The sequence below is a fragment of the Eschrichtius robustus genome, chromosome 14 (assembly GCF_028021215.1).
Source record: "Eschrichtius robustus isolate mEscRob2 chromosome 14, mEscRob2.pri, whole genome shotgun sequence".
Lineage (NCBI taxonomy): Eukaryota > Metazoa > Chordata > Mammalia > Artiodactyla > Eschrichtiidae > Eschrichtius > Eschrichtius robustus.
The window spans coordinates 87,837,499-87,858,839 of record NC_090837.1 but is presented as its reverse complement, the minus strand read 5'-3'; the positions used below and the strand labels follow the sequence as shown (position 1 = coordinate 87,858,839).

At 38.8% G+C, this 21,341-nt stretch overlaps 1 protein-coding gene across 1 annotated transcript; it reads right to left on the bottom strand.

The window, feature by feature from the left end:
- Window positions 1-114: 114 nt before the first annotated feature.
- On the bottom strand, window positions 115-18,998 carry SERPINB10 (serpin family B member 10). The gene is made up of 8 exons (XM_068563799.1): window positions 18,845-18,998; window positions 15,182-15,358; window positions 13,285-13,353; window positions 12,697-12,834; window positions 10,700-10,817; window positions 6,601-6,743; window positions 3,678-3,833; window positions 115-1,796 (listed from the first exon to the last, which is right to left on the bottom strand). Exons 2-8 carry the CDS (start codon window positions 15,347-15,349, stop codon window positions 1,392-1,394), a joined length of 1,197 nt encoding a protein of 398 aa, XP_068419900.1. The 5' UTR covers window positions 15,350-15,358; window positions 18,845-18,998; the 3' UTR covers window positions 115-1,391.
- Between the last annotated feature and the right edge of the window lie 2,343 nt (window positions 18,999-21,341).

The following is a 21,341-nucleotide window of genomic DNA, read 5'->3' as shown; positions in this document are numbered from 1 at the left end:
GGATATCTTCTTATAACTGACAATACACATTTATATAAATTGGAAATTTACTCTTCTAGCTTATGATTTTTAAAAGCAAGGATGTTAATGTGACAACTTTCACACGTAATAATTCTTTCCAGTAAAATTTTTATTTTGGAATAGTTTTAAATTCACAGGAAAGTTACAAAGATAAAACAGGGAATTCCCATATACTTCTGACACAGTTTCCTCTAATGCTAGCTTCTAATATTACAGTGGAACATTTTTTTAAAACTAAGAAGCCAACGTTGGTACATTACTATTAACTAAACTCCAGATTTCATTGGATTTCACCAGTTTTTCCATTAATGTCAACATAAGTATTTTTAAAATAGCAGAAAAGGGGGATTTAATTTTACAGTGGTAATTTATGAACCATCAGAGTAATAGTTTTGAGAAAATTCTTGTTTATCAATATATCACCTCTATAAAGATTTTTTTCTTCACTAAATGATGCATGTGAAAATAAGTGACAATGAAAATAGTGACCAGGTAGTTCAAGCCTTTTAAGGCATTCAATTGAATAACCGAATTTCTGAAATGTAAATAAAAGTCACATTAAGATAAAATGTTAAACCTAAATGTCCATAGACAGATGAATGAGTAAAGAAGATGTGGCACATATATACAATGGACTATTACTCAGCCATAAAAAAGGAACAAAATTGAATTATTTGTAATGAGGTGGATGGACCTAGAATCTGTCATACAGAGTGAAGTAAGTCAGAAAGAGAAAAACAAATACCGTATGCTAACACATATATATGGAATCTAAAAAACAGTACTGATGAACCTAGTGGCAGGGCAGGAATAAAGATGCAAACATAGAGAACGGACTTGAGGACACAGGCGGGGAAAGGGAAGCTGGGATGAAGTGAGGGAGTAGCATTTACATACATACACTACCAAATGTAAAATGGATAGCTAGTGGGAAGCAGCTGCATAGCACAGGGAGATTAGCTCGGTGCTTTGTGACCACCTAGAGGGGTGGGGTAGGGAGGGTGGGAGGGAGGCTCAAGAGGGAGGGGATATGGGAATATATGTATACCTATAGCTGATTCACTTTGTTGTACAGCAGAAACTAACAACGTTGTAAAACATTTATACTGCAATAAAGATGTAAAAAATAATAATAAAACTGAACGTCAGAAAGCAAAAAAAAAAGTTAAAGAAGTTAAATTTGCCATTCTCTCTAGCTATATAGGCATGATAGGATCGCTAGAATATATTATTTCAAGATAATTTTGCTAATATTTGTATGTTAAAAAGAGTCAGGCTATAAACTGGTTTTTATTATCATTGTGTTTTTCCATCATATGTTTATTTTTCACACTGTAAGATGCTCTTGTTTGATGAGAGAGATGCAGGGTTTAAGGGGAGCAGAATCTCCCGTAAAATAGAATGCTATTGGTTTTGTTGTGCCTGATGAAGAAGAGGAACGGGTGGTCTGCATTGAATTCAGTGGAGGGGAGACTAATTCGAACACTCACCTCACTCGCAGTACCAGATGCGGACTCTGTACCTTGTTCATTTATTTCCACAAAAGACTTATGGAAAACATTGGACAAAAATAGGTTTCCCTCCGTAGACATTCCTGAGAAATCTGCTTTGCTCTGGTTAAAGGCATCGCTCATCCCCATACTGCTCAGGGTTGACTGGAGATCATACGTCTCTTCCAGCTTGAACTTGGGAAGATGCAGCTGCACGTCACACAACTCCATCATGTCTGCGCTGGTCCACTCACTCAACTTCTCATAGGTGATGGCTTTTTCCAGCTACAGTTTGGAGCCAAGGAAGAAAGAGTCAGTAATTTCAAAGTGGAGTGAGAACTATTCGTTGAGTGAGACCTTTAGATATTACGTAAATGAATTATAGTCACTCCTATTACCAAAGGTAACAAAACACACACATTTGGAAATTCTTTGTTTATAATGAGATCCTCCACACATCCTTGACATAATCATTTTGCAGATTAATAGTTCTCAGGATATAGGTTTTCTAGATTAGACCTTGATCCGAATGGAAGTACTTCTATGATAATATGCAAGACATCAACTACACATGCAAATACATCAATATAAATATACGCTTAGGTGTTGTCAACACAAAAGCATATACTCTAGGACATGTTGTATGCCAGGGCACACAAAAAAAACTTTAGTTTTATTAACATAGTAGACAATTCCTTGAAAACAAAATCTGAAATAAAATGTCTATAGTCTATAATCACGCCAATATGAAACTAGTAACTATAAACTATGAAAAGAAAAGGAAAGAAAAACAAAGAAAGGAAAATCCTCCAATCTTAAGAGTAATAACTTTTTTTTTTTTAATCTTTTGGCCGCGCTGCTTGGCATGTAGGATCTTAGCTCCCCGATCAGGGATCAAACCCACGCTCTCTACACTAGAAGCGCAGAGCCTTAACCACTGGACCACCAGGGAAGTCCCAAGAGTAATGACATTTTAAATAGTAGTTTTGAGGGTGCTTTTTCTCTTCTTTATATTTAAAATTTTTTAAACAATAAATATATATTATATACACATATGCGTACATATATATGATAAACAATGTTTGAATTTTTAAATAACATGTTTGTTTCAAAGCACATGCTTTTGCTACTTTAAGAGTTTTCTAGATCCAAGTATTGCTATCAGTGACATATTTGTAAATTATGTGCAGTAAGTGACAATATCTTTAGGTCAGGAACCTGCATTTTTAAAAAGAAAGGCTTATCTTTTAAGGGTGTAACTCTAATAGTTTAGTATTCACACTTGGTCTTATTTCTACCATCCTCTCCAGTTTCACAAATTTTATGACACTATTTAGAAATCTTTCTACACACTAGTAGGGTGGTGGAAACATAAAGAATCTGGCACACGAGAAATTAGGCACAGTGTAAAGAACGACAGAACACTTATTGCATGAGAAACTAGTGTTCAGTTTAGACATGCGAATTGCTCAGAAATGTGGTCAGACCAAAGTCAGGCTTAAGAGAAGTTTAACAGATGAACAACTTAAATAATACTTGAAGATGCACTGATACAGACTATATCTCCTGAAGAGTGTTAACTTGATAAAAAATGTTTTTTAAAAACTGTTTTAGAATCCATTTAATATTTTTAAACATATGTCTAAGGCTAGATTAATGCCAGTGATTAAAAAATTAATTAGGTAAGTCCTACCAGAAGGAGAAGAAAGACCTATATTAACTGAAAGATTGTTATGATCAATCCACACAGCTTTGTGACTGACAATAAATATCTCTATCTGTTGTTTGTGTGGTTGTTTGTGTGACTACCCTATGCTAAAGGTGTCTATAGATTACTTAACCTTCCTGAGGGATAGTAATATCAACCTGACAAAGTTTTGTAAAGCTTAAATGATGTATAAATATAGTACCTAGGGCTCAAGGTACGTTGGTTGCCTTCCTCTGCAGAAATTAAAGAACTGGGAGATCATGTCTTTATGTTTTTCCCAGGAGGGATAAACACTAGAACCCTCTTCATGTCAGACAGACTGGTGTCTTTTTTTAAAGTTTTTTTCCATACAAATAAATGTATATGCAAAACAGACACAGACTCACAGATATAGAAAACAAACTTGTTACCAAAGGGGAGAGGAAAGAAGGTAGGGATGAATAGGCTGATCCCTTTACCTGATCCAGCCCACTGCTGTCTTCCGGCAGTAGTATGAGTAGGCTGAGGTCATGGCTCTCATAGAAGAGTTGAAGGCCTTTGGCTTGTGGCTTTTTTATGTAAAATACTTGAAGTTTTTCTTTCGTGGACATCATTTGCACTGGTTTGCTTGTAGTCTGTAGAATATACGTAGCAAAATCACTAGGGAGGTGTTCCACCAAATCGTTAATTCTTTAGCATCATTGGTTCCCAGTAGTCTGGGACACTGGCAAAGCTAGTGATCCTCTGCTAAATGCTGAATAAAACTATTCAAACCTTGTTTTCTGGAAATATGTGTTCTACTGGATAACATCATCGATAAATGATGTGGGAGTTTCTTTCTCTGACACTGTTATGGCATCCTCTATAAATCATGGCAAGCTGGATTCTACCAAACACTTAGAAGAGTCTTATGCAAACTATGTAAATGCCAATGATTCAGAAACTGAGTAAGGTGCATTTCACACACAAACATTTGTGTTTTGTGTTTTTGTGTGAGGGTATTTTAGTATCATAAAACCGAAATTCACTAAGAGAATGAAAAGACAAGCAATAAACTAGGAGATAAGAGTTTCAAAACACATAATTGATAAAGGACCGGCATCCAAAATTTGAAAAGAACTCTTAAAACTCAACAATTATAAGGCAAAGAACCCAATTTTAAAAACAGGTGAAAGATCTGACCTGATACCTCACCAAAGGCAGAGGTACAGCATATGAAAAGATGTTCAATCTTATGTCCTTAGGGAATTGCAAATTAAAACAGTGAAGATACCACTACAGATCTAATAGAATGGCTAAAAGTTCAGGACACTGATAACATAAACTTCTAACGAGGGTGGAACTGACATTCTCTGCCAGTGAGAATGCAGAATGGAAGCCACGTTGGATGACAGTACGGTGGTTTCTTTAAAGCTAAATACAGTCTTACCATGTGATCCAGCAACTGTGCTCCTGGGTAATTACCAAAATGAGTTTAAAACGTGTCCACACAAAATCTTGCACACAAATGTTTATAGCAGCTTTAGTCATAATTGCTAAAGACTGGAAGCAACGAAAATGCCCTTCAGTAAGGTGAATGGATAAACAAACTGCTACATCCATACAATGGAATAGTATTCTGCAATAAAGTGAAATGATCTATCAAGCCATAAAAAGGCATGGAGGAACTTTAAATACATATCGCTAAGTGGAAGAAGACAGTCTGAAAAGGCTACATACTATGCAATTCTGACTATACGGCATTCTGAAAAAGGCAAAACTATAGAGACCGTAAAAAGATCAGTGGTTGCCAGGGATTTAGAGGGAGGGATGAAAGTTTGGAGCACAGGGCATTTTTAGGACAATGAAAGCATTCTGTATGATACTGTAACGGTAGATACATGACATTATGAATTTTTAGTAAAGCCAATGGTGAAACAAAAGCAAAACCCTGCAATTCAGACATTGTAGACGTATGTTATTTATCCATTCTATGTGGAGCTAAATGTCCATCACAAAATCCTACTGTTCTGCTAAGGTAGTGGCCATGTGACCAGGGCTATTCATTCAGGATACTCTGTGATACAGTGATTGTCTCAAGGATAAGCGTATGAATGGCACCAACCAGAGTGCTGTTTGGGAGCGTTCTGTTAGAGCTAGCAGCCAAGACTTTGTCTATGGGCTGTGAAGCTAGAATGTGGGGCTGTCATATTCCCTGGTCATATGGACAAATTCCATCTTTAGTATTAGAGAATGAAGGCAAAAAGGAGGGGTCAGGGGTGGGGCAGAGAAAATGGATTATGTTTGAGATTCAAAGATCCCACTCCCAGACTTCCCAGTTCTTCTTAGTTGCATAAGCTAATGCTAACGCAATGCCCATTTTACTGGAGCTAGTTTGGAATGCTTTTCTATCACTTGCATCTGAAAACTCCTGGTGAATATATTAAGCCAAGTAACTATCCAGCTCATTTCTACTTAGCCTATTGGGTTATATGTTCAGTTCCTTCCCCATCTTTACCCCACTGATTATCTGAAAACCACCTATTGCACACAACCATATGGTTACAGCAGTAGGTCCTCAACAGCACTGTTTATGTGAGATGATCCACCCCAGGACTAAAAAATGTCAACAATCTTTGGCCAATCGGTTCCTGTCCTAGGAATTTGGAATGAGACCTATCAGACTGGTCTGTAGAATGGAGGAGATGTGGGTAGCCATGTTCTGCCTTTGTGGACCGGGACGCAGAGGAAGTTAGACCTCAGTCTGAGAGAAGAATGATGGGAGAAACAAAGTTGGAAAGATAGAGAATGAATCCTGACAACATTTGAATCCTTGTTTCCACTCAAGTCCCAAGACCCAGCCGCATTCCAGCCCTTAGGTGTATCTGTCAGCTTCCATTAGTCTCCCTTGTTGCTGAAGTAATCAAAAACAAGTGTGCTGTGCCCTAACACAGAAGGAAATGTTAACTAAAGAAATAAGATTTTAAAATTTTTATTTCTTTTTCTTATGGAAGGGTAAGAGTTTGGTATACGGTAGTACTGGCTTAATAGGACAAGAATAGAACTAGTAAGTGAAGAGTTTGGGGTTATGGTCCTGGTAGCCTTCTAACTTAAGCATGGCTCTAGTCACTTAACCATGCTGCATTTCTAACCTGGGAAATGAATGTAATAACTACCTTACCTACTCTACCGTAGTTGCAGCAAGGACTGAGTAATAAAATACGTGAATAGTCTATTTTCAGAGAAAAAATAATGAAAGGGGAATTTCCAGGTAGGGTGGAACTGGGCTTTTCAGCACAGTCACCCCTGCCCTAGTGAGAGCCATAGTTTACAGGAGCATATGGTCAGAGAGAATACATTTAAAATAGAATTCCCTTTGCAATGCCATGTAAAAGTTCATACTGGTTATTAACAGGTTCCTACCTTGTTTATTCTGAAAGGCTTTTCTGTGGTATTTTGGACCAAGAATTGATGTTTCCAAATTCCTTTAAAGTAAATGGCATTTACCAGAACCATTCTGGTTACAGAATTCACAGCATCATCAGGTAGGAGATTCAGGATTTTTCCTAAAAGAGCAAAAGGACAGATTTCAAATGATATAGTTACATCCTGGTGAAATGCCATACATAAAAATGATGATTACGAAATACCGTTAAATGATAACATCTTGTATCCACCAATGATCCAAGCCAGGAAGTTAGTATTGATAGAATATTTTTAACAGATCCTATTTAAATTTCATCTGTTGTTCCAATAAAGTCCTTTTTTTTTCCTGGACCAGAAATCAATCCAAGAGCTCAAGTTGCATTTAGTTGTCATTTCCTTTTAGTCCCCTTTAGTCTTTTTCTTTCATTCCTCATTCATTCTTTGTCTTTCATGTTCCTCATTCATTCTTTGTCTTTCATGACCTTGATACTTTTGAAAAAAATTTGTAGAATGCTCAATTCTCAGTTCAAGTTTGTCTGATGCTTCCTCAAGATAATATTTAGGTTATAAATTTTTGTGAGAATATTACTTTTGTGGGCTGAATTTTGTCATCCAAAAAGATATGTTAAATCCTAGCCTCCAGTCCCTGTGACTGTGTTCTTATTTTGAAATAGAGTCTTTGCAGATGCAGTCAAGTTAAAATGAAGTCATACTGGATTAGGGTGGGCTCTGATTCAATGACTGGTGTCCTTATAAGAGGAGAGAAATTTGGACACAGACACACAGAGTGTGAAAACACAGAGACATAGGAGAGACAAAGAAGAATGTTATGTCTCAGCAGAGGCAGAGATTGGAGAGATGTGTCTACAAGCCAAGGATTGCCAATAACCATCAGCAACTAGGAGACAGGCATGGAACGGTTTCTTCCCTGAAGCTTTCCAAGGGAGCAAGGCCCTGCTAACACCTTAACTTCAGACTTGCAGCTTCCAGAACTATGAGAGAATATATTTCTATTGGTTTAAACCGCACAGTTTGTGGTAATTTGTTATGGCAGCCCTAGGATTTATGGCATATTTCTATCATCACAGGAAGATCCGGACAGCTCTGTAATCTAGAGCAGCAGTTCCCAACATTTTTGGCACCAAGGACCGGTTTTGTGGAAGACAGTTTTTCCACGGACCAGGGCTGGGAGTGTGGGGATGGGCGGTGGGGGGGGGGGGGATGGTTCAGGCAGTAATGCGAGCGACGGGGAGCGATGGGCAGCGGCAGATGAAGCTTCGCTCGCCTGCCCACCGCTCACCTCCTGCTCTGCGTCCTGGTTCCTAACAGGCCCAGGCCCGGGGGTTGGGGACCCCTGGTCTAGAGAGAGGGATCCTGTCATGCTCCTTGAGTGTGTCAGCCTGTGCGGGGGAAGCACGGCAAGGATCCTGATGCAAACCGAGCTTATGCCGCGTCAGGCAATGACTCTCCACTCAGCTCAGAAAGGCTTTGCTGGGGCGAAAGATAGCAGATGAGTTGCTCCCAGCCTTCCTGTCTGTAGGGTCCCCACCTGTCTTCCAGAGAACAGAGTGGGCCCTGGGTAGGAATTTGAGAGCTGAGATTTAGTTCAGCTCCAGCACTATTCTTGCTCCTACTTCTACTACATTGAGTTTGTGTTGTATATTACAATGTGCTTTTGCTTATACAATCACGTTTGGTCCTCATGTGAGCTGGAACAGTGCAAGTAATTTCTTTCTGTAAATGCTAGCTAATCTGTAGTTCTCAAAACAGACTTACTTTTAGATGAATCCAAATCAGGCATAAGTTAAGGATAATGGTCACTCTTGCCTCACCATGGCTTCTGAGTCACTAGTTCAATGAAAAAGGAACTGAGAATTTAGGGCTGCCAACTTCCTCAATTCACTTCAATAAACATTGCTCTGAATAGCTACCATGAGCAGGGCTGTTATCTGTTAGTGATTCAAAGCAAAAACTCAAATAAGGTAGTATTACTGCGCTTGGGGTCCTTGAGTTTAGTGGGGGAGGCAGGGACTTCAACAGTTAATTTCAATAACAACGTGGTAAGTGTCAAGGTAAAGGTTCCCACAGGGGGCTTTTGGAGCAACGAGGAAGGCTCTCAGCTCAGCCTGGGAGCCAGGGGAGGACATTATGCCTGAGGGAACCCCTGAGATGTTATCCAGTGGCCATGAAGGGGCTGGGAGTGGCAGGGGAGGGGACCGTGTTTCGAATTGAAGGGACACATGAGCAAATGCATGGGGTCATGAGGTAGCACAGGGAGTTCCAGGGACTCTGTGCCACTTAGAATTCCTGAGTAGCAACTTTGAGTCAGAGAATGACAAGAGTTGAAGTGGAGAGACAGACAAGACTTCACGGTCCTGTTGGACCACCTGTCAGTTTAGGCAGCCTGTAAGATGTGGGGCACCATGACGGATTTTGAGCACGTGGTCCACTTGGCCGAATTCACATTTTAGGGAGGTCATTCTGATGGCTGAATGGAGGTTGCATTTGAGGGGAGCAAGATGAGAAACAGATTATTGCATTAGCACCGATAAATGACGACAAAGCCGAGAGCAGAGGAGGAAGAGATTGGAAAGGAAAGATGAACTCAGAAGCACACAGGAGGAGGCAAAGGAAAGGCGAGAATTTAGAGTATCTCTCGGACTTCTGATCCTGGCAAGTGTGTGGTAGCCATCCATCCACCGGGGTAGAGAATGAGTGCACGGAGAGGACAAGGTGAGGATAAGCCGTTCTGAATATGACTTCAGTATGTCGAGTTTAAAGTATGTGGGACCCTCTGCAAGCATATCTGGCAGGAATATACAAATGAACTCTGAAGTTTGGGGGGAGGGGGATTACCTAAACGTTCCATGTTTGTTGCTGCAAAGCGAAGGCTTAATCATTAATATTCATTAGCGATTACACCTTTGGTATTTCTTTGTGAGATATAATGGACCATCAACAGACATATCGATTGAAAAGGCAGCGTGGAATATTGAAATGAGTTCAGACTTCAGAGCTAATCTGACTTAGATTTCAGTCCTATTTCTGAAGCTTTAAACTATTTGATCTTGGTAACAATTTCTCTAAAGCCTCAGCTTCCTCATTTCTAAAATAAGGATCATAATAAAAAACTGCTAAATCACCTATGAGAATCCCTCTACTATTCCCTTTTTAGAAATAGAATGCTTAAATTTTAGGTAGCATGTGGCTACCCAGCTAAAAACTACATTTTAAAGACCTTTATTACAGGAAGTCTGGGCAACCGACTATCCCGGTTTGCCTAGGACTGAAACACCTTCAGTTACTAAAGCCAGGAAAGTTCCAGGCAAACTAGGACAAGTTGGTCACCAGAGCATAAAATGTGCCATGTATCCAAATTTGGGATATGAGTGGAACTGGTGTGTGAAAGTTTCAGGGCATCCCCTTAAAAGCAAAGAGGCTTTATTTTCCCTATTTCCTGCTGACTGTAAAACCGACAAATGTAAGAATCATCTTAGACAAATATAAACGCCATGTCTTGAGGATGGCAGAGCTAACCCACTAGTCTGGGTCTCTGGATGGCTTCATGGAACAGAATGCTTATTTACCTTGTGACTATTAGGTCAGAGATAAACTTCTATCTTATTATTAAGTTATTGTATTTTGGGTCTCTTTGTTACAAGAGCTCAGCCCATACTCTAAGCTAATATATGACCTATTTTGAAAATTACTTAAGATTATATAGTACAGTTACTGCCACATTTTAATTGTTCATCAGCAGCTATTTTTCTTTAGAAACCACAAGTGCAGCAGTATTCCAAAATTCCTTTTTTGCATTTTTCTGCCTTTTATCCCTGGAGTCCTCCTTGGAATTAGTGGAATCTGATCATTTTCTTGTCTACTTGGTAAAATGGTTGTCTTACCTGTTTTAGATAAGATTTATTGCAAAAGTTATAAATCAAAAATTATGGGCATGAATAAAACAAATGTCTTGAATATTTAGAATGTGTCCACAGTTCTATTTAAGAAATGCCTATGCTTACACATAACACAAATTCAAAATAATAAAGCGATACTTGGAGAAAGCACACTGCTGAGTACCTTGGAGACGACTTACCTTCAGTCTGGCTTTCAACCCAAGAGTTGATCTCCTTTCTGATTTGGTCAGAAGCTCCCATAAAGTTCACAGACTGTGGCTCTGCACCAAAGTATGTTTTCATGTCTTGTACATATTTCTGGAAGATATAGGTAAAATCTCCTTTTGTAGAATTTTTCCAGAATCGATAAACAAGTCTATTTAGATTATCCAAAAAAAACCCCAACAAACCCAGCTAGATGGACAATTGCAAACTCCCACCGCATTGCTCCCCTCAATCTTTCCACACTCCAGCTTTGCTTAAAAACTAAACACAGCCCTGTGCAAACTTAGCTGGGCACGGACTAGCCATGCAGAGCTGCAGGCATGGAAGGAAGGCCCGTCCCCCACAGCTCTGGAGCCTCCACATCTTCGTCTGTTTGTATTCGTCCTTGGGGAATGGGGCTGGGATGGAAAGGAGGACCATTCTAGGAATCCCAGGAGCGACTCCAGCCAAGGAGTACTGGGAGTTGTACTTGGCTTTCTGTGGCAGAGATGGAGCCAGACTGAGAACCCTGGGTCTGGCAGCTGCCAGCTATGAACTCTAAACACCCAAGAGCCTGGGGAGGGCTTCTGAGGGAAACGATGGGCTGCCATGAAAACCGATTTCCAAGACCGGTCAAAGGTTTCGTCAGGTGTTCTAAGGGAAAAAGCAGGCTTCTTCCTTCGGGCTGTGGACGCGCCCCTCAGTGGCCATCATCCTAAGTGGGCTATAACCGAGGTTGCTGCTTAGGAGGGCACCTGCCTTGAAACATAATTTATTCCCCAGGACAGCTGTGGCATTCCTTCAGTTTATTACTTTATGGAGGGATTGTGTGCCGTTAAAAAGTGTTGAGTTAATTCAGCTTCCAGGCCCTGGTTTGGAGATTATGAAGTCTACGTTCTGTACAATTTATAATCCAGCAAAAAGAAAACGTAAACATTCTCGAGGTACCTATTCCTTGTCTTGACGCATGGGTTCTGATCAACCTCTCTGTGCGCAGCTAGGGCTTGTGGATATTTTAAAAGACGTACCATTTTGTATCTCTGTGTGCTTCTTTTTACCAAGTGCCCACCCAGCTCAATCATCTCTCCTACTTATGAATCAAACCTGAGTGCATGAGACTACCAGTAATAAAGATGCCTTTAAGACTTCACTTGGCTGCTTTTTTGCCTTTAGTAATAGCAAAGCCCAAGTTGTGAGCTCCCCGGAATTCACTGGGTATGGGCAGGGATAGCACTGCTTGAGATCACAAGATAGCTTGACTTTTCCTGTTGCTATCCCTCTCCCTATTCAATTTCCTTACTCCTTACCCACTGGGCACCTGGGTCCTCTGGCTTTCTTCTGAAGTGTGCCAAAGGATGTGATGGGCAAACATGAAAGAAGTAAATGCTTGGCTTGGTTTGGAGTTGACCCCTCTCAGGAGCCCTTGCATCTGAACTGAGGATGAAGTCATGGTCTGCACTGTGGGCGTCTCAACCATCAGAGCAGAAGAGAAGTTGATTCAATTCCATGTTAAGAATCTTTCTTAAAGTGTCTGAAGTCAAGATGTGAAGTGACTTACCTGATCCCAAAGTCAACTTTGCTCTTGAGGACACAGTCTCCTGCCACACTCCTGTGATCACGCCACCCTCAGCTCCTTCAGACTCACCATACCGAGTTATTCTATATCTTTTGCTCTGTTTCCCATGAAACAAATGTTGGCCCGGGGATTATATAAACCACATTTCTATGAGCCTTCATGGGTTGTTCCTGGGGTGTACCCCTTTATTCTGGGCATAAAGATCTGATCACCAGATTTGGTTTGAAATATGTTATTGGTTTCCTTTACAACTTGACACGTTGGTCAGGCTAAATGATTGTTTATCAGAAATGCTGACCACATACTCCATATACATTAAGATTGTCCCTGGGACCCCTGGAGAAAAGTACAAAGAGTTTATTGATTGATCTCATGTGACTCTTTCCCATCAGCTTGAAATAAGATGTTTGCACTTACATTGTGAAATTGATAAGTTTTCTCCGCATAGATCCTGTTGGCTGTTTTAAGTATGTAAGCATTGCTGGGATTGTTGATTTCTGAGATAAGTGTCTGGAAATTAGAGTGTATTTCTTCAACCTTGCCTACGTTGAATTCCTTTAAAAGAAAATAAATTGGTCAAATAAAAATGTTGAACAAGAACTAAATGTATACAAACAACTTATAGTAAATGAAATGATTTAATGTTTACGAACAAAGGCCAAAATCGATTGTATGGTAGATAAAAAAATGTTCTCTTTAGTATTATTAGTGCAGGAATGTAATAGCTGTTGGGACATCATTTTCTTCACACTTAGGTTGCAAAAGTAAGAACAGTGTTGAAAGTAGAGTAGTTTTGAAGGGGAAGAAAAGGAAGAAATAAGGGGAAAGAATATTACCCTTCCAAAAAGTGTAGACATTCTGCACTCTAAAAAATTTCCCATAATTTTAACATATATTTTAAAGAAAAGTTACCTATTAAAGGTTGCTTAATTTAGCCACTAAAATACATGTGCCCAAAGTGCTTTCTCCTTAATTATCAAATAGATATTGAAATATAAGACATACCATTTTCTTTTTCTTTTCAAAACTGTCAGGACAAGATTTGCTGTCCTGGTCTCTGCTAAACTGAAGAACCTGTAATTTCAATAAAAAGGCAATATGTGAGTGCACTTTGCAGAGATGTAATCATATGGAATACACATCAGCAACTACAAGCCATTTGTTCCTATAGATACAAAACATATAATTAATGAACCAAGGGAGCTCTGATTTGACTTAAATGGTGTGTTACCTGACCTAATAAGAGTAAGTCAAGAGCTGCTTTTAAATAAATTTTTAAGTTGAATTTAAGTTGTTAGTCTCTTTATTTTAATACTTTTTATAGGACGTTGAGGATAATGTTGGGATAGCCTTAGAGGTAAAATTCTCATGTTTTCCAAGTTTCATTTTTATCTATGATTGTTTTGAAAAGAAGCCTAGGTATTCAACTGAGGCCATCACTTAGATAATTTAAGCAAATGCCACCATTGCCCCAGTTATCTGGAAAACTCAGGAATTTGAGTTGTTTTTTCTACTTAAGCGCTTCAGTTTTCACTGCCTACCACCATCTGACATATGGAGATAGAGTCATTGTCTTCACCCCAGCAATTCATGTGAAAGGTCACAGGAAGGATGTGGACATTGTGTTTCCCCTGAGAAAACAAAGCGGTAATTCCATCTCCTGCATGCATCCTGGACCCAGCTTACAGAAAGAAATAAAGTCTCTTTTACCAAAGTTTGTGCTGACACATGGTGACAGACAGGAACCACTTGCCATAGGGAAAAAAAGGGGAGGTGCCTAAGCAACCCATTCGTCTCAATTGCAAACTGAAGCTGTTAACATTTAAGTGACATTGAAATAAAACAAAGGTAAGCAACACCCAGCAATATGTTTGTATGGAGTGGAAGCAAATTGGCATTTATCTAAGATTAAGTCTATCACATTCATAGTTAAACCTTTTAATAATGAGCCAATTATTAACTAGCTGTGAACCAGGATTTTTCTGTGAACCAAGATTTTGTTGTTGCTATTTTTAAACCACACAATATCTTGTAAATTACGAGCATAAGGGGGATATCCTAGACCCAAACTGACAGAATATGTATTCTGCCTGTCTCATTCAGAACTGCTGGCTGTGCCCATTTCCATACTTGTCACAGAGGCCAGCTTCTTGGGTGGAAATTTTGTCACTTGGCCTTTCAATCGTTGTATGATTTAGAGCTGAATTTACTCTCTTCTATTTTTATTTTTACTTAAAACACACACATGTATTTATACGTTTACACATGCATAGATACAGATACACATATATATGGCTATTTGATTATATGTTTTGCTATGTAAGGCTACACACATACACATACACTCGCTATGATCTGAGGATGCTTACATCAAGTTGATAATTGCTTATACAATAATCCTGTTTTGCTATTTTAATGCTCTTAATGGGCTCTTTAGATTCATCTAGACAACCAGGGACCAAACAAAGTAGCAACCAAACAAAGCATGAGGAACAGGATTCACTTGATTTTTCTATTTTTTTCTTCAAATCTTTCTGAGATTAGAAAGATGATGACTAATTCTATTATTTAAAGTATGAGCCATTACTTTCTTGAAATATTCTAATAATCAAAACAAAATTGTTTTTGGTGTTGAACCAAACTCGATAACCTTATCATCTCTCCATTTGATTTTGCCAGAGAACACAGGTTCTTAAACGGTATTCCTAGAAAAAGTTTTCAAATTGATTCACTTTCTCAGACTTCTTTTTATGGTCTAGAAAATTTATTTAAGTGCGTCTTTTATTTTGGAGGACGTGGTTGTAAAACGTGGGCTATTTGGATTTCAGGAGAGAAGTGAACAAAACACAAGAAAAGCATTTCATTTTAAGGCAACAGAGGATGGTTGAACTTTCTCACTCACCCGGGACATTTGGGCTGCAGTGGTGCCTTTGGTGCCCAAATACACCATGGCCAAGGAGGTTGAGATGCCCCAGGGAGAAAAAAAGATATTTTTACCCTCAGCAGATTCAGCTAGCTTTTTGCTAAGCTCCAGAGCAAATTGGTTGACAGATTTTGCTAGAGAGTCCATTGGGAAAATCTAAGAAAAATAAAGCAGAGTTAGAGGACACGTTAATAATCCTTTCCATTTATTTAACTTTTGTAAATGGATTTGTTGGCTTACATAATTATCTTTTTAATTGCCCTTCACTGAAATGACAAAAGAATGTATTATCCAATCTGATTATATATATCTGATTATATATATATATATATATATATATATATATATATATATATATATATAATATGTATATATACACTCATAAGAGCTGAATAAACTTTAGAAAAATTCCACTCCAACATTATTTTAAATATTTTAAAAATGAAGTCCAGAGAGTTTAAGAGAATTGGCTCAAATTTCAGAGTTAGTTCACCTGAGAGAACAATCGGATTCTGGTCAGTTAGCGGCTCCCTGTTGAAAATGCCGGGATATAAATGGCACAGGAACCAGCCCAGTGCCTCTTATCAATGCACCACATGCCTACTGACTTTACCCAGTAAGTGAGGAGTAATTATACCCCTTTTCAACTTTGTACTTTCTCTCACTTATCTTTCATCCATATTTTTATACTTTTTAACCTTGTTTATTCCTTCACACCTTGATATATGATATCCTGGTTCCTTTATCCTCCTTTATTCTCTTGAAATCCAACTCTGCTCCAGATCTTCTTTTCCTTTGGAAGCTTTTTCTGAACTTTGGGGTTCACAGGAGCATGTCTTCCACCAAAGACCCATAAAATAGCTTTTGCCACCTGCTTGGAGCTTATCATACTGCTGGTTCTGTTTTCATAGATTTACATCTTTTCAACTCTAGGATAAGTTCCTTGAGAGCAAAATTTTCTTACTCAGCTTTGCGCATCCAATAACACCGACCTCAGGACTTTGCACAAAATGAAAACTTACAAATACTTGTTTATTTCTTGTTTAGAGTGTTTATAGTTGGGGCTCTAGCCACCATTTTTTTAATCTATTTAAACATGAAATCTTTCACAGTTTAGTGGAAATGCTTATAGAGAAGTAGAGAACTCAAGACTTGCTTGCCTCTATTCTCACTCACGTGAGACCCTCTGAAACCAATCTTAACGAACGAAGGAACTCAAGCTTTCTCATTTTTAAAAATATTATATTCAACTTCTAAATTTCACGTCTAATTACCCTGATATTTTCATTTAAGTCTTTTTAGACTGGGTCTCTATCAAAGAAGTAGTGAGTTCAATCTATTGTCATTTTATAGCCAAATAATTTCTCAAGCTGATTAAATGATTAAAAATAAACCAAATTCCTAAGCCTAGAAACTCCCATTAGTGCCAATGTTGTATAGAACTTGGTCTTGCACTGGTATCACCTGGCCCTCAGAGAAACCTACAATGAGAACTTTAGAAAGGTCAGAAGATCTCTCTAGTTCAATGGTTGCATCAAGGGAGAGGCATGTGTAGGCAAAGTTTTGGTTTCATCATGACTTGGATTAACAGTGATACTGTTGAAATCCCTCCTAGTCATAGGCTTACACTTAACCAAACAGCTTCCCAGCCTCTAAGTCATCCCTAGTCATAGCTCCCACCTATTTCAGAAGCTGATGATAATCCTAGGCTAACATTATTTTATTAAAGAAGAAAAGCAAGGGCCTCTAGTCTTGTAGCAATTCTACACCCTCATAAAATGTTCGAAACTTGTGTATAACTATTTCCCTTGACAGATCCAACGCTGTCTGGAAATAACCTCCCTATTTTCTTTACAGCTATATTCATCCAAATGGTGCTTTGTTTACTGCCTGTATATTAAGCTTTATCTTTTAAGAACTCATGAATTCTTTCATATGGAAAATGCTTGGCTCCATGGCCAAAGCATAATCACTATGAAGGGAGGAGAGGAGAAACTACTATTTTAAGGCCGAAGATTTTTATCTTTCTACTTATGATTTACGGTTATTCTAAAGTTTAGTAACCTGTAACAAATCCCTGAAAACAATAATTCTCTCTAATGAAAAAGCTAATTTCTTGTGGAAAGTTAATATCCAGGTATCTTCAACTACATTAATTTTCTCATTAATATCATCATCAATATATCAGGTGTAGCCCAGAACATACAAGAAAAATAATTCCTGCCTTTAAAAAAAGAAGTATAGAAGTGCTAAGTCAGCCAGTGTTGGGCAAAATTATCCCGGCAGTGAAAAGTGCTTTCTGAAAGATGCAGAATTTGGGGATGAGATTCTACATGAAATAATTTATCCATACAAGGGTTCGACAGTGATCTTTTCAGAAAAGACTATAAATGTCTAGATCAGAAGCCAACTATGCCCTTTTCAGAATGAACGGCTCTTTTGCAATTTTCAGAAGGTATATGGATATACCAGTTTACATACATATAAATATACATACATATGTAAAATATGTAAAATCTCAATCTGTAAAGGGGCTTAGCTAAAGAAATATGAAAATAAGAAAAGGGTAGTATCACTCATCAATATGTCTCATCAAAGATACACATACTCTTCGCAAATCAGAGTTGGAAAGAACCTTGGAATCCCTCTAATCAAATTGCTTCATTTTATCTGCTAGGAAACTGAGGCCTGGAGAGGTTAAATGTGCTGACTAACATGCACAGCTAACTAACAGCAGAGCTATCGTTGCAGTCCCGTTCTCTGGACTCTAAATACAAATGCTTTTGTCCTTATATCTTACTGTCTTTAAGGTTTTATGGTAAAAGGGAGGGATTGGGTGACGAAAGAGGACGAACAGGAGGAGGAAGAAAAGAGGGATGATGGTGAGCTGGAGGAGGGAGTGGGAAGGATTCTCTTCCCCTTTTCCATTAGAGGACATCCAAGTCCTCCTGACTTTCCGATGATACTGATGATATTGCCTACTTGATGGAGTTGTGCATATCAGAAAATGACCCCACGAATCCGCAGCACTCCTATATTTACGTAAAGCCACTTCTGAGGGAATTAATAGTCTAGGAGGGTTCATGATGAGCATGGAGTGTAAGGTTAGTGACTTAGATTATTCCACGAAAGAGAAGAAAGCTAAGGGCCCATGGAATGGTAGGCAAGACATGAAGGTGTGTGTGGGCGGGAGGGTAGAGAGTCAAATCATTAGTTCCCTACATTAGTGACTAAGCTCAAATTCATGTTGCCAAGTCCACTCTTCTGAAGGGTTAGAAGGGTTTTGGTTCAATAATTCTGAGAATACCCTATTTCTTTTTACCTATGTTGACAGATACAAAGGTAGCAAATCCAAAAATGTGACTGGAGAAAACTCCATTCATAGTTTCACAATTCACGGTAAAACTATCTTTCTAACGTCTTTGGAAATGAAGGCTCTCTCCTGCTTAGCCCTCTTTCTAGTACCAACTTTGAACCAGCTCAGGGTTAAATCTCTTAAACTTGCACAGAATTCCTGGGGGCTGGCCTTCATCTATTATTTCTGTTTTGTGGGAGTCTTGTTAATTTGTTCTTTAGCTAGGTACTTCAACAAAGAAAGAAAACATAAACAAACATTTTAAAACAAAGAACTATTTACAATACCTTGTTTTCTTACACGGGAGCAGAAATGGCAACTGGTTCCTTTAGTAAGAGACTGTGGCTGAGTTAAGTGACCTGTAACTGTAGAAATAATTTTCAAAACTTATAGCACCACCCTTTCCTCAGCCCCACCCTCTGCTTCACTTTCACAAGCCCATACACTCTTCCTTTCAACTTCATCTTGGCCAGGAGCTCAAATAAAAAGACAGAGAGCTAGACAGGGTTTTGCCTGAATTACTTAATTACCCACATTTTCCATGTCTGTCTGCATGTACAGACTGGAATTCTAACAAATTGTAACTCACACTTTCCTGGCTTATGTCCTCTCGAGTCTGCCAACTGGCAGCAATTCGTGGTTTTCCCCAGTAGATTTATTTTTTCAACAGCAACAGAAAGTTTTAAATTAGTAGGATAACAAGGGACAAGGAAATGGAGAATATTATTGGTGAACTGTTTACTGTTAAAGTTGCTCATAAGGTACTAGGTGAAGCATCCAAGAAATGTTTCTGTTCTTCTCATTTGGGTGTTGGTGTAGAACCCCGAGCACAACTCCAACTTGTCCCATGTCCTCTGTGCCCACCCCAGGGACATGGGGTCTGGATCGATGTTTTAGACACATCGATGTTTACTGGGTCAAATGTTGCTTCATCACTTTCTGCTTCTCTTCCGTTTCTCCCTGTGAATGTTCCTCCTTATTTATTAAAAAGGGAAAACTGCCTATAACAGGATGAAGGGCATGGACGAATGGTGAAGGGGGTGAAGAGAGAGAGACGGGAATGGAGCACAGTCCCGAAGGGACAGAGGGAAAGGAGAATTATCTTTGTTAATAACGTATTTGTGTGTTTTTTCTTCGCGCAGTTTCTGTTTTTCTCTTCATGGGGCACACACGGTAAAGTGGCTCAGAGTTTACTAGTTGAATGTCGATGTGGAACCCAGAGCAGACTGTTGCTTTGAATTTCACTGGGGGATGCAACTTGTGGCTGCAGATTCCGTGGTGCCTGCCTGACATGTGCTGAACAGATGTTATTATCCACAGGATGCCTGCAGACTATTATTAGCTGGAAATATCATATGGAGGCTCTAGATAGAGGGGCTGTCCATCTTGACTGCCCGTGGTCCACCAGAGAGCGACTTGGGCTGCATCACCGCACAGCTCTACTTATTTATGTTACACTTAATGCATCAATATAGATTCTGGGGAACCAGCCAAGAAATTGTTTCATCTTCTCTAAAGACACAGACTAAGTTTTATTCATGTTTTCCCACAAACCTTCTTCAGATTCCTTTCCACTTACCTCTTGTTTAAAATCTTTATATATTAATATATTGTTATGTTGATAAAATTTTGGTTTTGCATTATTTTGATGCTTGTTTGGAGGGGGCAGGGAAAGAGAAAGGAGTAATGGTATCCTAAGTTAACAATATAATAATATCAGCATAATTTTGCTTGTTTGTTTGTTTGCTGTTGTTAGTTATGGCCTGCCCTATGAATATTTAGCAATATGTACGGATATTACTAACGGGGATGGGGGAGTAGGAACTATATGAATGGGCAACGGGGGTGGGAGGGAGAGTTTTTGCTCTGGTCTTTTCATGATATTTGATGTTGAGATTGCATGAATTTATTAGGTATTCAAAATCTTTTAGAACCGAGAAAAGAACTCTAGGTACATCAATATTGTTCAAATAGGAATCCAGAAGAAGAGAGTAAATAGAGTAGGGCGGAGAGAGTTGAGTGGATAATGGTTTTCTTGTTCAGTCTGGGTTGACATAACAGAGCACCACTGACTGAGTGGCTTAAACAACAAACATTCATTTTTCACAGTTCTGGAGGCTGCAGTTCTGTGATCGGGTTCTTGCTGAGGGCCGTCTTCCTGGTTCACAGATGGTTGCCTACTTGTCTCCACTTGGTTGAGAGCTTTTGTTTTTTCATTTCCCTGTAAGAACACTAATTACATCACGGGGACTTACCCTCATGACTAATTCTAATACTAATTACCTCCCCAAGGCCCCACCTACAAAGACCATCACATTGGGGATTAAGTGTTCAACATACGTGTTGGGGGAACAAACATTCAGGCCATAGCAACGGCTGAGAGTTTCCCAGAAATGAACCAAGGTACAAGTTTCCAGATGGAAAACATCTCCTGATGAACAAGATAAATTTTTAATACAGTTTAAAAATACTCTTAATGCAATGAAATATCAAGAACATCATCAAAAACAAAAATAAAATAATTAAAACTACAAGAAGCAAGAATTATCTTGACATCAACTTTCCCATCTGCAACTTTGGTGCTGGAAGATGATAAAATTGTGCCCTTAAAGTGCTGAAGAATGCTTTGAACCTAGAATTCTATACTCGTGCTCTAATTCAATAATCATGGTGAAATATGAATATCTTAAGACTCACAACAATTCAGAAAGTTACTACTTATTGCATTGCTGAGTGAATTATTAAAGTACATTTAAAATATGAATCTAAAAGTAAGTAGGAGAA

Coding starts and splice junctions, on each gene's coding strand:
- SERPINB10 (XM_068563799.1), bottom strand. CDS start 15,349: ATGGACTCTCTAGCAAAATCTGTCAACCAATTTGCTCTGGAGCTTAGC. Junction 3,834..6,600: donor AGCCTTTCAGAATAAACAAG/GTAGGAACCTGT, acceptor TATATTCTACAG/ACTACAAGCAAACCAGTGCA. Junction 1,797..3,677: donor ACAGCAGTGGGCTGGATCAG/GTAAAGGGATCA, acceptor TCCAAACTGTAG/CTGGAAAAAGCCATCACCTA.